The 14,421-nt window shown below is 53.8% G+C and overlaps 1 protein-coding gene across 1 annotated transcript; it reads left to right on the forward strand.

Moving 5' to 3' along the window:
• Positions 1-808: 808 nt before the first annotated feature.
• On the forward strand, positions 809-6,549 carry LOC129736578 (homeobox protein OTX2-like). The gene is made up of 4 exons (XM_055717370.1): positions 809-1,223; positions 2,809-3,026; positions 3,456-3,607; positions 4,983-6,549. Exons 1-4 carry the CDS (start codon positions 1,198-1,200, stop codon positions 5,601-5,603), a joined length of 1,017 nt encoding a protein of 338 aa, XP_055573345.1. The 5' UTR covers positions 809-1,197; the 3' UTR covers positions 5,604-6,549.
• Positions 6,550-14,421: the final 7,872 nt, after the last annotated feature.

Here is a 14,421-nt window from a genome sequence, read left to right on the forward strand (position 1 = left end):
AGCTCCGGCCCCAGACGCCTGGAAGCTTTCTCTCCCTGCGCTTTCCAGCCTGGTTCCCTTTGCAAAATTTACTTTGCTGAGTCCCTGCATGGAGAGGGGAGGGGGGAGTGGCAGGCAGGAGCCGAGAGAAGGAAGAAATTTCTTCCCGGTTATTTCTTATTTTAAAAGTCCACCTCAGGGCCAGGGAATAACTGAAGGCCTAAGGATCAGGCCGGAAAAAAAAAAAAAATCATGTACCCAACGAAACCGCGGTGAAGGACCGCGCCTGCCTGCGGAGGAGCGAGCGGACTCCGCGCCCGCCCACGGGAGACGGCCCGGCCGCGGGGACGGCGGGCACGGGGCGGGGAGGCAGCGGGCACCGCGGCCCCGCTTCTCGGGTTTGGCCCTTCGCCTTTTCATCCACCAGCTCCGGTCCCCGCCGAGGGCCGAGAGGCCGCCGCGCCCCAGGCCCGGCCCCGCTGCTCCCGGCCGCCCCTGTCGTTTGCCCGCGCCAGGGGCCGGCGGCCTTGCAGCTGCGCGCAGGTTTGGAGGGCGAAGCGCGGGGGGCTGCGCAGCGACAGAGCCAGTGGTGGGTCCATCCCCGGTGCGAAAATTCCCGTGTTGGGGAATATCAACCCACACCCTCCCTCCGGGAGGGAGAATACAATAAAAAAATAACCTAAGAAATGCGGTGGAGCCCGGTGCGGGCAGGGAACCGAGCTCTCGTTTGCAAAAGAAAACAAAACAAATTCCCTTTTCTATCTCGGCACCTTCCCCCCCTGCCTCCTCGGGAGCCTTTCCGCGCTGCTCCGCGGCCCGGCGAAGCCCCCCAGCCGCCCGCGTCCCCCCGCAGCGCGGCCAAGGGCAGACCGCAGCCTGCGCGCACGGCCGCGGATCGCTGCCTTGCATTAATCAGCCGGGGCCATCAGCGGAGCTGGGGCCGGTGGCCCGTAATTAGGGAGCGTGTGCCGCCCGGATTATCTCGTTAGTTTATCAAGAAAACATTTATTATAATTAATTCTCGGACGGGGTAATTATTATTGAGCGAGGGCAGAGCAACTGGTAGCCGGGATCTTTGCGGAGCGGGGGGGAGGAGGGGAAAAGGTGACAGATTGCGGAGCGGAGCCGTTGCTCCGCGGGCTGCGGGGCGGCCCCGGGCTGCGCGGCCGCGGCCAAGCGGCTCCGCGGGCGGCCGCGCCGGGCTGGTGCCTCGGCGTGATGCCGCCGAGTTTAACGGAACGGAGGTTTGGCGTTGTTTTTTGTTGGTTTTGGGCTTTTTTGTTGTTTTTGGTTGTTTATGATCGGGTGTTTTTTGGTGTGGTTGGTTTTGTTTTTTTTTTTTTGGGGGGGGGAAGGGGAAATGTTGGGCTTGTGTTTTATTTTGTCTATTTGTTTGCTCGTTTTTAAGCGGGCAGCAAAACCAGTTTTACTCTCCCGCTTATTTTGCGCTGGAACAAATTGGCGGCCGAGGCTGCTCCGACGGCGGCGCGTAGCGGGACTCCCCCCTCGCTGAAGCCTCCCCCCGCGGGGGGAATGTTAAAAGCGGGGCCCGACCTTGCGCTCCCTGCGCTAGATGCGCACCCGCTCCGCCGCCCAGGACGTTTGAGGGCGGCCAAGCGCTTCCCCGAGGGGAAAAGAGGAAACTCCGCTCCGCGGAGAAGAGAAACGGACGGGGGGTGCGCCTGGGCCGGGGGTCCCGCTGGAGCCCCCAGGCAGCGCGCAGCCCTCCCGGAGCGGCGGCTCTGCTCCCGTGTGCGCTTGTTAACCGAAACACGGAGTTTTGGGGTGTTTGGGGAAAAAAAAGTTGTGCTGGAGTTCGTTTTTCCGATGGGTACCAGGAATGGAGGGAAGGGAGAGATTTTGGCCAAAAAAATTGCCCCCCCAAAAAAATATTTTCACGGGAAAACAGTTTTAACCCTTTCAAGAGCCCCCGGTTGTCCCCTTGTCGGCCATTTTTTGGCGGAGTGTGTGTTTGGGTCCCCCTCACCCCCCGCTGCGGAGAGCACGGCCCCGGGGCGGTGAGCGGGGCCCGGGGGAGCCGGAGCCGGAGCCCGGCCCGGGGGAGCCGCCGGGGCCGTCCCGGGGCCGCGCACCACCGGGGTGTTTGTTTAGCTTCAGCTCCGTCATCAAGAGTTTCTTGAAAGCCTAATAAATCTGTTACTTGCCTCCAAATCTAATTACCCGGAGTACTAATTAGGTGCAAATGGCCGGTGGAAATTACTGCAGACGTGGACTGATGGCGGTAGAGCAGAAAAGTTTGTCTCTTCTCGAGCGGGCATTTGAGCTCTGAAATGCAGCAACGTCGGGGGGAAGGGGAGAGGGGAGGGGGGGTAAAGGTTTGAATGTTGCCCAAACCTGGGATAATTAAAGTCCTTGCAAGAGACTAGGGGAGAGATAGGTTTCTTGAATTGTTTCTTTGTTTCTCACCCTTGGGCTTTGTTATCTGCATTATTTATTTAGCCGAGGGGTTCTTTGTGTCTGCCAATGGCCCCAATCAAGTTTTGCTTGAGACAATTAGCCGGTGCCCGGCCGGGAATCCTATGCAAATGCCCCGGGCTGCCGTACAATGCGGGCAGTTGAAGGCATGGGGGGGTTTTGTTCGGGTAGTAATTACTGGCTGGGATGTGCTCCCCTCCCTCCCCTCCTCGCCCTTTTTTGGGAGAGATGCGTTTATCTAGTCAGTCTCTCCCAGCTCCCAAATCCGGCCGGGGTCCGGCTTTACGAGCTGGAGGATTGACGGGGGAAGGCGGCGGGGATAAAAGCTGGGGGGAGGGGGGGGGCAGCGAGCTGGCCTGACCCCCCCTTCCCCGTCCTCTCTCGCCTCCGCAGGCACCTGGCGGCCCCCCCCGCCCGACGGCACCCCCCGGCAGCTCCCGGGGCAGGCAGGGCGCTCGGCCGGCTCCCCCTCGCCCGGATTTCGGCCAACTCTCCTCCCCGCCACAACTTTAGCATGATGTCTTATCTTAAGCAACCACCTTATGCAGTCAATGGCCTGAGTCTCACAACCTCGGGCATGGATTTATTGCATCCGTCCGTCGGTTATCCCGGTAAGCCACGTTTTTCTTCCCTCTCCCCCGCCCCGCCTTTTTTTTGCCCCACGGAGGAGAAGCCGCCGGGCTTGTGGAGGCACAACGTGCCCAGGGACCGTGATGGCTGGGGCGGGTGGGGGGTGGGGGGCGCGGGGCCCCTTCTTTCTCCCTTCATGCTCACTCTCAACTTTTTATCCGGGGAAGGGTCTGCAAAGAGGGGACTCGCTCCTGCTGGAGAGGGGGGCAGATGCTCCAGACCCATCCGGGCGAGATGGGGAAGAGGCATCGGAGGTGGAACTGCGGCACGGTGGTGGCTGAGGATGGGGATACGGGTCGCCCAGGAGAAGAGGGAGGAACGGGGGTGCCCCTCTGGGTAGGGGGCTGGAGGGGACACAGGGGGCTGAGGGGCCGCTGACTGACAGCCAGGGCCTCTGGCTCCTTTCGCAGCCACCCCGCGAAAGCAGCGGCGGGAGCGCACGACCTTCACCCGGGCGCAGCTGGACGTGCTGGAGGCCCTTTTCGCCAAGACCCGCTACCCCGACATCTTCATGCGGGAGGAGGTGGCGCTGAAAATCAACCTGCCCGAGTCCAGAGTGCAGGTACGAAGCGGGGTGGCCCCGCAGAGCCCTGCCTGCCCCCCACCTCCAGCCCAGCATGGGGAGTTTGGGCTGGCAGGGAGGTGAGGGGGCTGTCATAGGGGATGGGGTCAGCCCTGGAGCAGTATCTAGATCCTGTGAGACGAAGGAGGCTCATAGATGGGTGAGGGTGTAAGGGGGCGATGGAGTGGCAGCTGGCCCTCCCCATGATTGGAGTGTGCCCCTTGCTCCTTCCTCCCTGTGCATTGGAGGGGGGATTCATGCAGCTCCCAGCTCCTTAGCCCCCCACACCACTCCCCAGTCCTCTCGGTCCCTCTAAGCCGTAAAGGACTCCCCAGCATCCCCAATCTCTGCACGGCACCTTGCCCCGGGTGCCAAATTCCAGTTCGTCCTGCAGGCGTTTGGGGCCCCTGTGGAAGCCGTAAAGGATCGCTCCTTCCCCAGAGATCACGGCATCCCTGGAGCAGGGCCAGACCGGGATCCCCTTTCACACCAGTATAGACTGGGGGCTTCCTCTCCTTTTGAAGGGACTTCGATGAGAGAGTGGATGCCGTGGCGGGGGGAAACCCTCTCCCTGGGGCTGGGCTGTGTCTCCTCTGCAAGCAGCTTGCAGGGGCCCAATCCCGACAGCATTTTGGAGGTGCTGCTGGCAGAGCAGGAGGATTCAGGACACCCCTGCAGCCTGGGCAGGGCAGTTCCAAAGCCATCCCTCCCGCTTGCCTCCCTGTGAGGCTTCCTGAGACTGCATGGTGCCCCAGCAGATCGTAGCCACCTGGGACTGGGACCCCCCCCATGCCAAACCCTCGCCTTCTCCCCACGAAACCTCCCCAGCACCCCTCTCCCCTAGAGCCAGCCCCCTTGGTCCCTGCTAAGAGAGGGTGAGATGGGTTGGGTGGTCAACCCTGGCTGGAGTAGGGTGGGGTGGGAGAGCAGAGAGCCTATTTAGAGGGTAAATGGGACACCTTAACCCCACCTCCTCAACCCTTGCCTGTTTCCCTGATTGTTCCCTCCCTTTCTGATGCTCTATTGTTTCTAATTAAGGGCTTGACTTCAATAGGACCTAAACAGTGATTCCTGGGGGTCCCCAGCTGGCAAACAGCAAATAGGTAGCGCTTCCCCCCGCCTTTTGCCCAAAAGTGACTTTATTAAGCAGTTTGATTTGCCCATTTCCACTTGTTATTGCTGCTAATGATCTCAAGGAGGGGGAGTCTGGGAGCTTTTCTTTGTAGCAGCCTGCAACCCTCCGCACGTGGGGAGCCCTTTTAGTGCCCCCTCCCTGATGATGTCTCCCCACCACCATCTCTTTCCCTCCTTGGGTTTGCCCGTGCATCCCTAACATCAGCCTTTTTTCTCTCCCTCGCTGTCTTTCGGTCTGAAGGTATGGTTTAAAAACCGCCGAGCCAAGTGCCGGCAGCAGCAGCAGCAGCAGCAGAATGGGGGCCAGAACAAGGTACGGCCAGCTAAAAAGAAGAATTCGCCGGCCCGGGAAGTGAGTTCGGAGAGCGGGACCAGCGGGCAGTTCACTCCCCCATCCAGCACCTCGGTCCCCACCATTTCCAGCAGCAGTGCGCCTGTGTCCATCTGGAGCCCAGCATCCATCTCCCCGCTCTCAGACCCCCTGTCCACCTCTTCCTCCTGCATGCAGAGATCCTATCCTATGACCTACACCCAAGCATCGGGCTACAGCCAAGGATATGCTGGCTCAACCTCCTATTTCGGAGGGATGGACTGTGGATCTTACTTGACCCCTATGCACCACCAGCTTCCTGGACCAGGGGCCACCCTGAGTCCCATGGGTGCCAACGCGGTCACCAGCCACCTCAATCAGTCTCCAGCCTCCCTCTCCACCCAGGGCTATGGAGCCTCCAGTTTGGGCTTTAACTCCACCACCGATTGCTTGGATTATAAAGACCAAACTGCCTCCTGGAAGTTAAACTTCAATGCTGACTGCTTGGATTATAAGGACCAGACGTCGTCATGGAAGTTCCAGGTTTTGTGAAGAACCTTTGTGATAACGAGAGAAATTGCGATGAGAACGAACAAGCTGGGCTGAACGCTCCAGTTTTAGTCAGGTCTTGGTTAAATTAAAGAGAAAAATAACTCAACAGACAAACAAATGAACAAAAAAACCAACAGCAACAAGAGGGGGACAGTGTTGGTATGATCCTGTTCAGATTCATCTCCTGCTCAGACACTCTGGAAAAGGAATAATAAAGAGGAAAAACGGAGAAGGAAGGCCTTAAACGGACAGATCATCTAGTGAGCAGAAAACAGACAGACCCATCTGTGTTCTTTCTAGTTTTAGGCAATTGTTGGGTTTCTTTGTTTGGAAGAGGTAGGAGATCGTCCTACCTATGGGCCAGTTTAAAAAAAAAAAAAAAAGTAAAAAAAAAAGTCTAGATTTTTATTTCTTTTTTTGTGTGTGCGTGGAAAGATCCTTCACCCAGAGGTTTCCAATGTGTTAGCCAACCCTCGGTTAAAATATTCGGAATGGACAACATCTCTCTTTTTCTCCCTCCTTTTCTCCCTCCCTCTTTCTTTCTCTCTCGCTCTCGAGCTCATCCAACTGTTTCATGCCCAACTTGCTCAAGTTGGCACCCGGAGAACTTGGTTCAGGGCTGTGTGGGTTGTGTGACTGATTGTCCTAGCTGCACTACTTTATTTAAAGATTAAAAAAAAAAAAAGATAATGTTCATAAGGAGTCAATATGTAGTTTTTAAGAGACAATCAGTGTGTGTCTTATATAAATGGTACATCTGTGGTTTTTAATCTGTGCTAGACTTCAAAACTGTGATCTCCTGTATTGTATGCAACTATGAACTCTGCACCAGCGGGAGTTCTGCTGTGATTTAAATAGGTTATAATTATAAGTGAAATTCAGAGCAACTGAGTTACCTATTATCATCTTTTTAAAAATAATTAAAAAATATATATTAAAAAAAATGCAAAAACATGATCTCCTTTCACCTGAGGTGAACTGCACTGAAACTTTTTACAACAAACTGTCTCTGAATGAAAGTGGAAAGACCGAAAAAACCCCACCCGAGGACATTAAACTCCTCTGGAGCTCACTTACTGCTGGCCACGCTGGCAGTAACCGTCAAATCCAACAGGACTTCGGGCAGTTGCTCTGACCTGGATGAATTTAAACCGAGAAATTCATTGTCGTTTATGCTTGCAGATGTTAACTGAAAAAAAAAAAAGATATATATGCATAAACCTTTTTTCCTGGATTTGGCAGATATGTATAATTATATTAAAATGGTTCTAGCACACTTGATGGTTGTCTTCCATTTTAATCGCATCCGGCGAGTGATGGAGAGGGGCGATGCCGTCTGCCGCAGGGATTTCTCGGTTGCAGCCAGGCACGGGGGACCAGGAGGGTCTGGCTGCTTCTGCAGGGCAGAAACAAAGGGAGTTTTGCTGGTGACTCCCCAAGGTGAAGGAAGCAAAATGAAGGGGGGATTATTTTATTGTTAATAATTTTTTAGGCAAAAAACATTTATTGCAAACAGACCTTGGATAACGTGACATTCCCCCGTCCCAGCCAGCTTTCCCAAATCTCACTGTGGGGAGGGCAGGGATGTGTTCGCTCTGGCGTCCCAGGAGGTGTGAGTCCCCAGTTGCCTTGGGGAGAGCCCTAAACCTTCCTGGCTGATCCAGGGAGGAGAAGGGGGCACCTGGGAGTTATCAGACAGGATCACCTGAGCAGAGGTGCTGGGGAAGGAGGGGGACAAGTGTTTAAGCTCCAGTTTCACAAGTTGAAGCCACAGCACCCTGTGATGCAGGATCAGACCCTTCTCAAGCATCCCTGCTCTTGGTGGCTCTTTCTCTGTCTTTCTCCCTTTTTCTCCCTCTCTCCTTCCTGCGGGCATCACTGGCATGGTTTGAGCCCTTAACTCGGTTTGGATTTAACGCAGCAAAAAAATGAACCTCTGGAAAGAAAAAGACAGAAAAAAGCACCATCACTGTCCCACTCCCTGTCACCGGCTGTCCCCCACGGCTTGTCACCAGTGCCCAACTGCCTGCGAGTCACCTGGGGCCCCAGATGTGCAGCCACCATCACCCCAGCGTGGTCTCCAGGACCGGAGAGCACAAACGCCTTTGTGGTGCTGCTCTGGCCATCCCTCGGCTTCGCATCCCTACATCCCAAACGGGCGTCCCCTTCCGTGGGCACCAGCAAATCCTCTCCTTCCAGCAGCATTTATGTCCCCCGCCACTGTGAGCAAAGATCAGCGTTTAAAATAAGCAGATCAGCCGGCTCTGAACGAAGGCGAGTTTTTACGCTGCTTTGTGTTAGCGCTTGTCAGTTGGTGATTTTCTCAATTATTGTATTTTTAGTGTTGGATATGTGCAGGGAAGGTTTGGGAAGCGCCGGGCAGCGCGGAGGCTGGGGCTGCTGGGGATGGCTCAGCTGAGTCTCTGCCGCCGGCTGCTCCTGGGCAGCAGCGTGGAAAGTTTCATTTCTCTGCTGATTTGGTTCAAACCAACAAAGTTTACCCCCGCAAAAAAACTCTTCAAGCAAAATACATTCCGAAAAAGCAAGTCCTTGTTGAACCGGGGTGCAGCATCCCACCTGCCTGGAAAAGCTCTTTGTTTCCTGGGTTTTTGATGTGTTTTTTTTTTAAAGCCTCTTTCAAACCTCTTTTCCCATTTTGCTTTTCTCATCTTATCTTTTATTTTTCTTTCCTGAGTATTTCCCTGCCTGTTAGGGATGAGTTCCTCCAGCTAGTGCTCATTTTTATCAGAAAAGCCAATTCATGGCAGGAATTTCCGTGGATTTCCCCTGGCTTTTTTTGCACTTTCCACATTTTCTCTACCAGTTTGTTTCTGATTTTGATTTAAACGGGCACTCGCATGGGCAAAGGGCAAAATCCCAAGGTAAGCTGGCAAATGCAAAATATTATGTAAAAAGCATTTTAACTCCTTTTTAGTTTTTAATGTTTTATATCTCCCTTCTGGCTGAATTTGTTTCCTCTGACTTCAGGCTGTGGGAGGCAATTCTGGATCCAATAAAACTGGGGGGAAAGCTGGCAGGACCACATCCATTTAGTGTTGGAAAGTGGGATTCAGGGGCAAAGAGCTGACCAGAAGAGTGTTTGATTGGAGGCATACTCCCAGCCCCCCCAAAATATACATATAAGTGAATCCTCCCCCTGTTCTGCAGGGTGACGTTTCCCACCAGAGGAAAAAAAAAAACCCAACAACCCCACAACAAAAACCCAAACCAAAACTGAAAAAGCCCCAGGAGGGAAGTCTTGACCCCGACAACAGTCAAGCTGCCTCAAGTGCTGGCTCCGGCACCTCTGCCTGCTCCTTGCCTGCTCGCTGCCCGATGCCCTGCCTGCACTCTGCCTGCTCCTTGTCTGATCCCCTCCTGCTCCTGCTCTGCTTCCTTGCCTGCTTCCCCCTCCATTCCCCTGCCTGCACTCTGCCTGCTCCTTGTCTGATCCCCTCCTGCTCCTGCTCTGCTTCCTTGCCTGCTTCCCCCTCCATTCCCCTGCCTGCGACCTGCCCGCTCCCTTGCCTGCACCTTGCCCATACACCTGCCTGCTCCCTGCCTGCTCCCTGCCTGCCCCTTGCCAGCACCAGCCCACACTGCCCAGTCCCTCCCCAGTAACCAGCCCTTGCTCTGGGGCTGAGCCAGCCCAGGGAGCCCCAGAGCAGGGACAAGTTTTGGGGTGTCAACGGGATTTTCCAGAGGAGCCTGGGACTGGGGAGCACTGCCAGTTTCCAAGGAGATGGGGGAGAATTACTGAAAAAAGCCAGATTTAGGGACTCATAGCAGACCTTCACCACCTGGTGCTGGAGGGTGGCCAAAGGACCCCCCAAACCCCACCTCACACCCCTGGCACTGCCTATAGCTGTGGTTTGCAGGGTGGCAGGTGTAGGGCTGGAGGGCTGGGGTGCGGGTGTGGGTTTGGGAGGGCTGAGTTTGGGTCTGGAAAGGTTAGAAAGAGGATTGGGAAGGTTGGGTATGGATATGGGTTGTGAGGGCTGGGGAGTGGCCTTGGGTTGGGTCCTGGATCCCACTCACTCTTCAGGATTAAAAGGGGAGCCCAGAAGGGGTGCCCAACCCCTGCACCCCATTTTCCAAAGATCAGGGGAGGAGAGCCCCCCCAGCCCCTGGGGCCATGCAGGGTCAGGGGTGTCAGGGTGCAAAGCCAAGCCCACAGCCCACAGCGGTGGCAGGGGGGCCACGGCCTCCCTCACCTGTGCCGGGGCTGTCATCTGGGGAGGGGGCACCTCTGGCCAGGGTGCAGGGTCTGAGGGGGTGCACAGGGCTTGGGGCCTCCGCACACGCAACCCCTGCCTGCACACACCCACCCCACGTATACACGCATGTACACAGAGAGGATTGCGCACATCTGTAAGTGCATATAGCAGGAATGCTGGTATCACTGCATATGCATAAATGGATATAAGCGTACAAATGCATACATAAGTGCACGTCAACAAATGCATATAGCCTAAATGCACATATTGGTACATATCTATAAATGTGTGTGGCACCAGGGCATATGGCATAAATGCAGATATTGATGCATATCAAAAATGCCTATTGCATGAGTGCACGTATCAGTGCGCATACACAGGCGGATATAGCACAGACAGGGCTGGGGGCACCCACCACAGCAGTGCCGGCGGGTGTGAGCGGCTCTGCCAGGGCAGGGGGCTCTGCTGGGGTGGCTGGGGGGGTCAGGGCATGGTGTAAGGGCAGGGCTGTGAGGCACAGGGGGTGGGAGGGGGGAAGAGGAAGAAAGGAAACAAAAGGGAAGGAAAAGAAGGAAGGGAGGAAGGGAGGAGCAGTGGGGGAAGGAGGGAAGGAAGGAAGGAAGAAAGGAAGGAAGAAAAGAACAAATAGAAAGAGACAAAGAAAGAGGAAAGAAAGGAAGGAGGAAAGGGGAAAGGGAAGGGATGGGAAGGGAAAGGGAAGGGATGGGAAGGCAAGGTGGGAAGGCAAGGCAAGGTGGGGAAATGCAAGGCAAGGAGAGGAAAGGAGAGGAAAGGAAAAAGGAGAGGAGAGGGGAGGGGAGGGGAGGGGAGGGGAGGGGAGGGGAGGGGAGGGGAGGGGAGGGAGGGGAGGGGAGGGAAGGGAAGGGAAGGGAAGGGAAGGGAAGGGAAGGGAAGGGAAGGGAAGGGAAGGGGAAGGGAAGGGAAGGGAAGGGAAGGGAAGGGAAGGGAAGGGAAGGGAAGGGAAGGGAAGGGAAGGGAAGGGAAGGGAAGGAAGGAAGGGAAGGAAGGAAGGAAAGGAAAGGAAAGGGAAGGAAAGGGAAGGAAAGGAAAGGAAAGGAAAGGAAAGGAAAGGAAAGGAAAGGAAAGGAAAGGAAAAGGAAAGGAAAGGAAAGGAAAGGAAAGGAAAGGAAAGGAAAGGAAAGGAAAGGAAAGGAAAGGAAAGGAAAGGAAAGGAAAGGAAAGGAAAGGAAAGGAAAGGAAAGGAAAGGAAAGGAAAGGAAAGGAAGGAAAGGAAAGGAAAGGAAAGGAAAGGAAAGGAAAGGAAAGGAAAGGAAAGGAAAGGAAAGGAAAGGAAGAAAGGAAAGGAAAGGAGAAAGGAAAGGAGAAACACCATTTTGCAGATCCAGCTGCTGGGGCTGCCCAGTGTCTCCCCACTGCTGCTATTGCTGCTGAACCTCTGCACAGGGGCAAGCTGGAGGGAGGTGATGGACGTGGGAGAAGAGGTGGTGAAAATATAGGTAAATACATAAATGCCACACAAACTGTTTAAAATCTGCTCTGAGAGTCAATTTTGACTTTTAGGCTCATGAACCATTAATAAAAATCTCCTTATACTCAAATGGCTCTCAAATGCTGTGATAGCGGATTACAAACTCCTAATGGAGATACTGTATGATCAAATATTCTCTAAGCAGCAAGGTCTAACGTACTGGGGGTGGCTGGGACACCTGATTATCAGCTTATCAGCAAATACTTCTTAGTGCGGGATGTGCCGAAAAGAAAGTGTCTTCCTCGGTGCTGTCCCTTCCCTGTTCTCCATTTAAACAGATTTGGGAATGGTGTTATATGGTCTGGGGACCATAGGATGACCTACGGCAAAGACATCCCCACATGCAGGGTCGCACTCCGCACTGTCACGGGGCTTGACCCTGGTTTCCCTGTCAGAGATGCGGAGTTGGAGGCACCAATGGAGACTCCCCTTCAGGCTCCCAGTGCACAGAGAAGACGCTTTCCTTGGTCACAAATACCTCCTGGTGACACTCAGCCCTTGCCAGGTCCAAGCCACTGTATGTGATGTGTAATTACTTGGTAATTAAATTTGGAAGGCCGAGGTAGCATCATTATAGGGAGAGCAAGAGGAAAGGAGGTGCCTCTGTGAGACCAGAGATCTCCTTACAGAGATCCCTACAGAGCTAATTGCTGGAAAAACTGGACTGTATTTCTGTTGTTTTCTGTTTTCAAGGAGGAGCTGGTTCTCTCCCTGCCTCCCCTCACATGCTCACAGGTAGGGACCCTGTTATTTATTCTTGTGTGGATGCTGGTAATGAGAGATGCAATATTTCAGCCAGAGCAGCTGTTGCTTAGAAAATGCATCATCTAGCGCTCTGTGGGGGGCAACTTGCCCCACAGAGCCCTGTGCCCTGGGAGGGTCTGGGACTGGCTGGAGAAAGAGGAGAGGGCATCTGGGAGCAGGGAGGGCAACTTACCTCCTTTATGCTTCAGAAAATACATTTTAAAAGTCCTTTCTGGTCTGTAACCATTCCAACAGGGACTGCATTTTGTGTGCTTGCACAGCACCCAGCACAGCGCTGCTGCGGGACTGGCAGCGGTGCCTCAAACCTCCCTCCCCGTTAATGGCAGTTCACAGCCTGCTGGGAGATGACTTAACTCCCACTTTGCAGGTAATGACACAGGAGAATTGTCAAGACTTGGGTCATTTTTGGCTTTCCCAAAGGAGGTTGTGAGGTTGCGACTTTAACACCAAGAAGAAGAAATTTCCTACTGCTCTGCTTTGATACACTTGTGACTTTTTGGTAAGGTTTGCCACGTACCTTGTGTTTCCAAGCACCAGCCTTCAGGTGCAGTGGGGATGCCCACGCTGGGCTACCTTACTCATCCCTCCCCTGTGCAGCAGGGAGAGGCAGCTCTGGTGCCCACAGCATGTTTCCCACCTGCATCCTCATGCCCTTCCCTGAAAACAAAATTGCTTTTACTTTCAGACACAATTTAAAGCAGAGGTGAAGTTGATTTATATCCTGATGTTACTGTTAAAGGCAAAGTGTCCCTCCATTCATGCAAACTGGTCCCTTTGGGCCACAGTGGTGGAAGGACAGGTAACCATGCTCTGCTGTGACTCACTGATTTTGGGGGACCCCATGGGCCATGGTGGCTCCTCCATAGGATGTGGGGCTGCAGGTTTGACCCCTTGGGATAATCAGGCTCCTCTACACTAGGGAAATACCCAGAGCCACCCCACAGGGAAGCTCATCTGGGGAGTTACCACAGGCTGGTCCACGTGAGGGTGTTGCCCCAGCGGCTGCAGAGCTGCAAATGAGTGCAGTGAGTTGTGAGGGTGTTAGTTCAGTGTCATGTGGAGGAGGTAGAGTGGCTTTATTTAACATTTTTATTAGCAATGTGAAAGAGCATGCATGCAGAATTGTTAAACACCGCACCGCCAGAGCTGGTGAAGGGGGAGAAGTGATAGAAAGTGGCACCTGAAAGATGGAGATCCTGGCAAAGAAAAGCAGGGCTGGATGGCAAAGGGCAAGCAAATGCACCTAAAGACATAACCAGAGTGATTCAGCATCCCTGCACGAGGACGGTGTTTGGAAAGCCCGGCCATGCATGGGTTGGTGAGTGCTAAGCCCTCCTGACAGCCATGAGATTGCAGGAACTGGGGTGGTGAGATGGTGAGAAGGGTGATAGGGTAATGGTGGGAACCCAAAAGGCTTCAGCCCTGGGTCAGTGGGGGGGTGAGGACAGGGATGTTGCCACTGAAACCCTGGAAATCCCCAGATCAGGTGAGAGAAGAGACCTCTACTGAAATAATGTTGTCCAGACTCAGGACCAGGCTTTGGAACCAAAAGCAGAGGATTAGGAAGGGTTCTGGAAGAGCTGTGAAAGCAACGCAAGGAATGGGGAACCTGCTTAGCAGAGGGGTACCAGGGGAGATCCAGTCAATATGTGAGTTATCCAAGAGAAAGCTGAGATAATGGAAGTATATTCGGTGAGTGGATTATTACATGGAAGACAAAAGTGCGTGTTCAGCCATCTGGTAACAACACCCAGGCTGACAAGTTAAAATAAGATTAATCCAAACTGGACATCAGAGAAAAATAAAAGTTAACAGCTGAAACAAATTGCCTGAGGACATAGAAGGTATTCAGGTTTTTTTGAAGTATTAAAGTCAAATAACTGTGTGCCTTTCTAAAAGATATGCAGCAGGTATTTGCTCCTGTCCATTATTACGTAAAATACAATATGGCACATGTTTCATCCAGGTTACTCTGCTGTTTCAGGGCCATGTGCAGGACTCTTTAGAGGATGTAGAATTCACCAGATGGTTCCTGGGGAAATTTGCTTCTGGATCATCTCTGGACATGGCAAATCAAACATGGTGTAGGAGACAGCCAGGCACCAGAGATCAGGTACCAGTGGTCCAGGTGGTTTATACCTCTGTGATTAGTATTGTGGTAAGATCTCCAGGTTGATGGCTCATCCAAGACAAGTGGTGCAGAAGCCCACGTCTGGCCTTTCCCACACGCATGGGAGAGGCCATCTGCAGTGAAACAAGGGCACTCTTCCACTGCTAGTGCAACACTGGGATCCCTAAGATAACTCAGTCTTGGCAAATGTCTTGC

Source organism: Falco cherrug, chromosome 7 (assembly GCF_023634085.1).
Source record: "Falco cherrug isolate bFalChe1 chromosome 7, bFalChe1.pri, whole genome shotgun sequence".
Classification (NCBI taxonomy): domain Eukaryota; kingdom Metazoa; phylum Chordata; class Aves; order Falconiformes; family Falconidae; genus Falco; species Falco cherrug.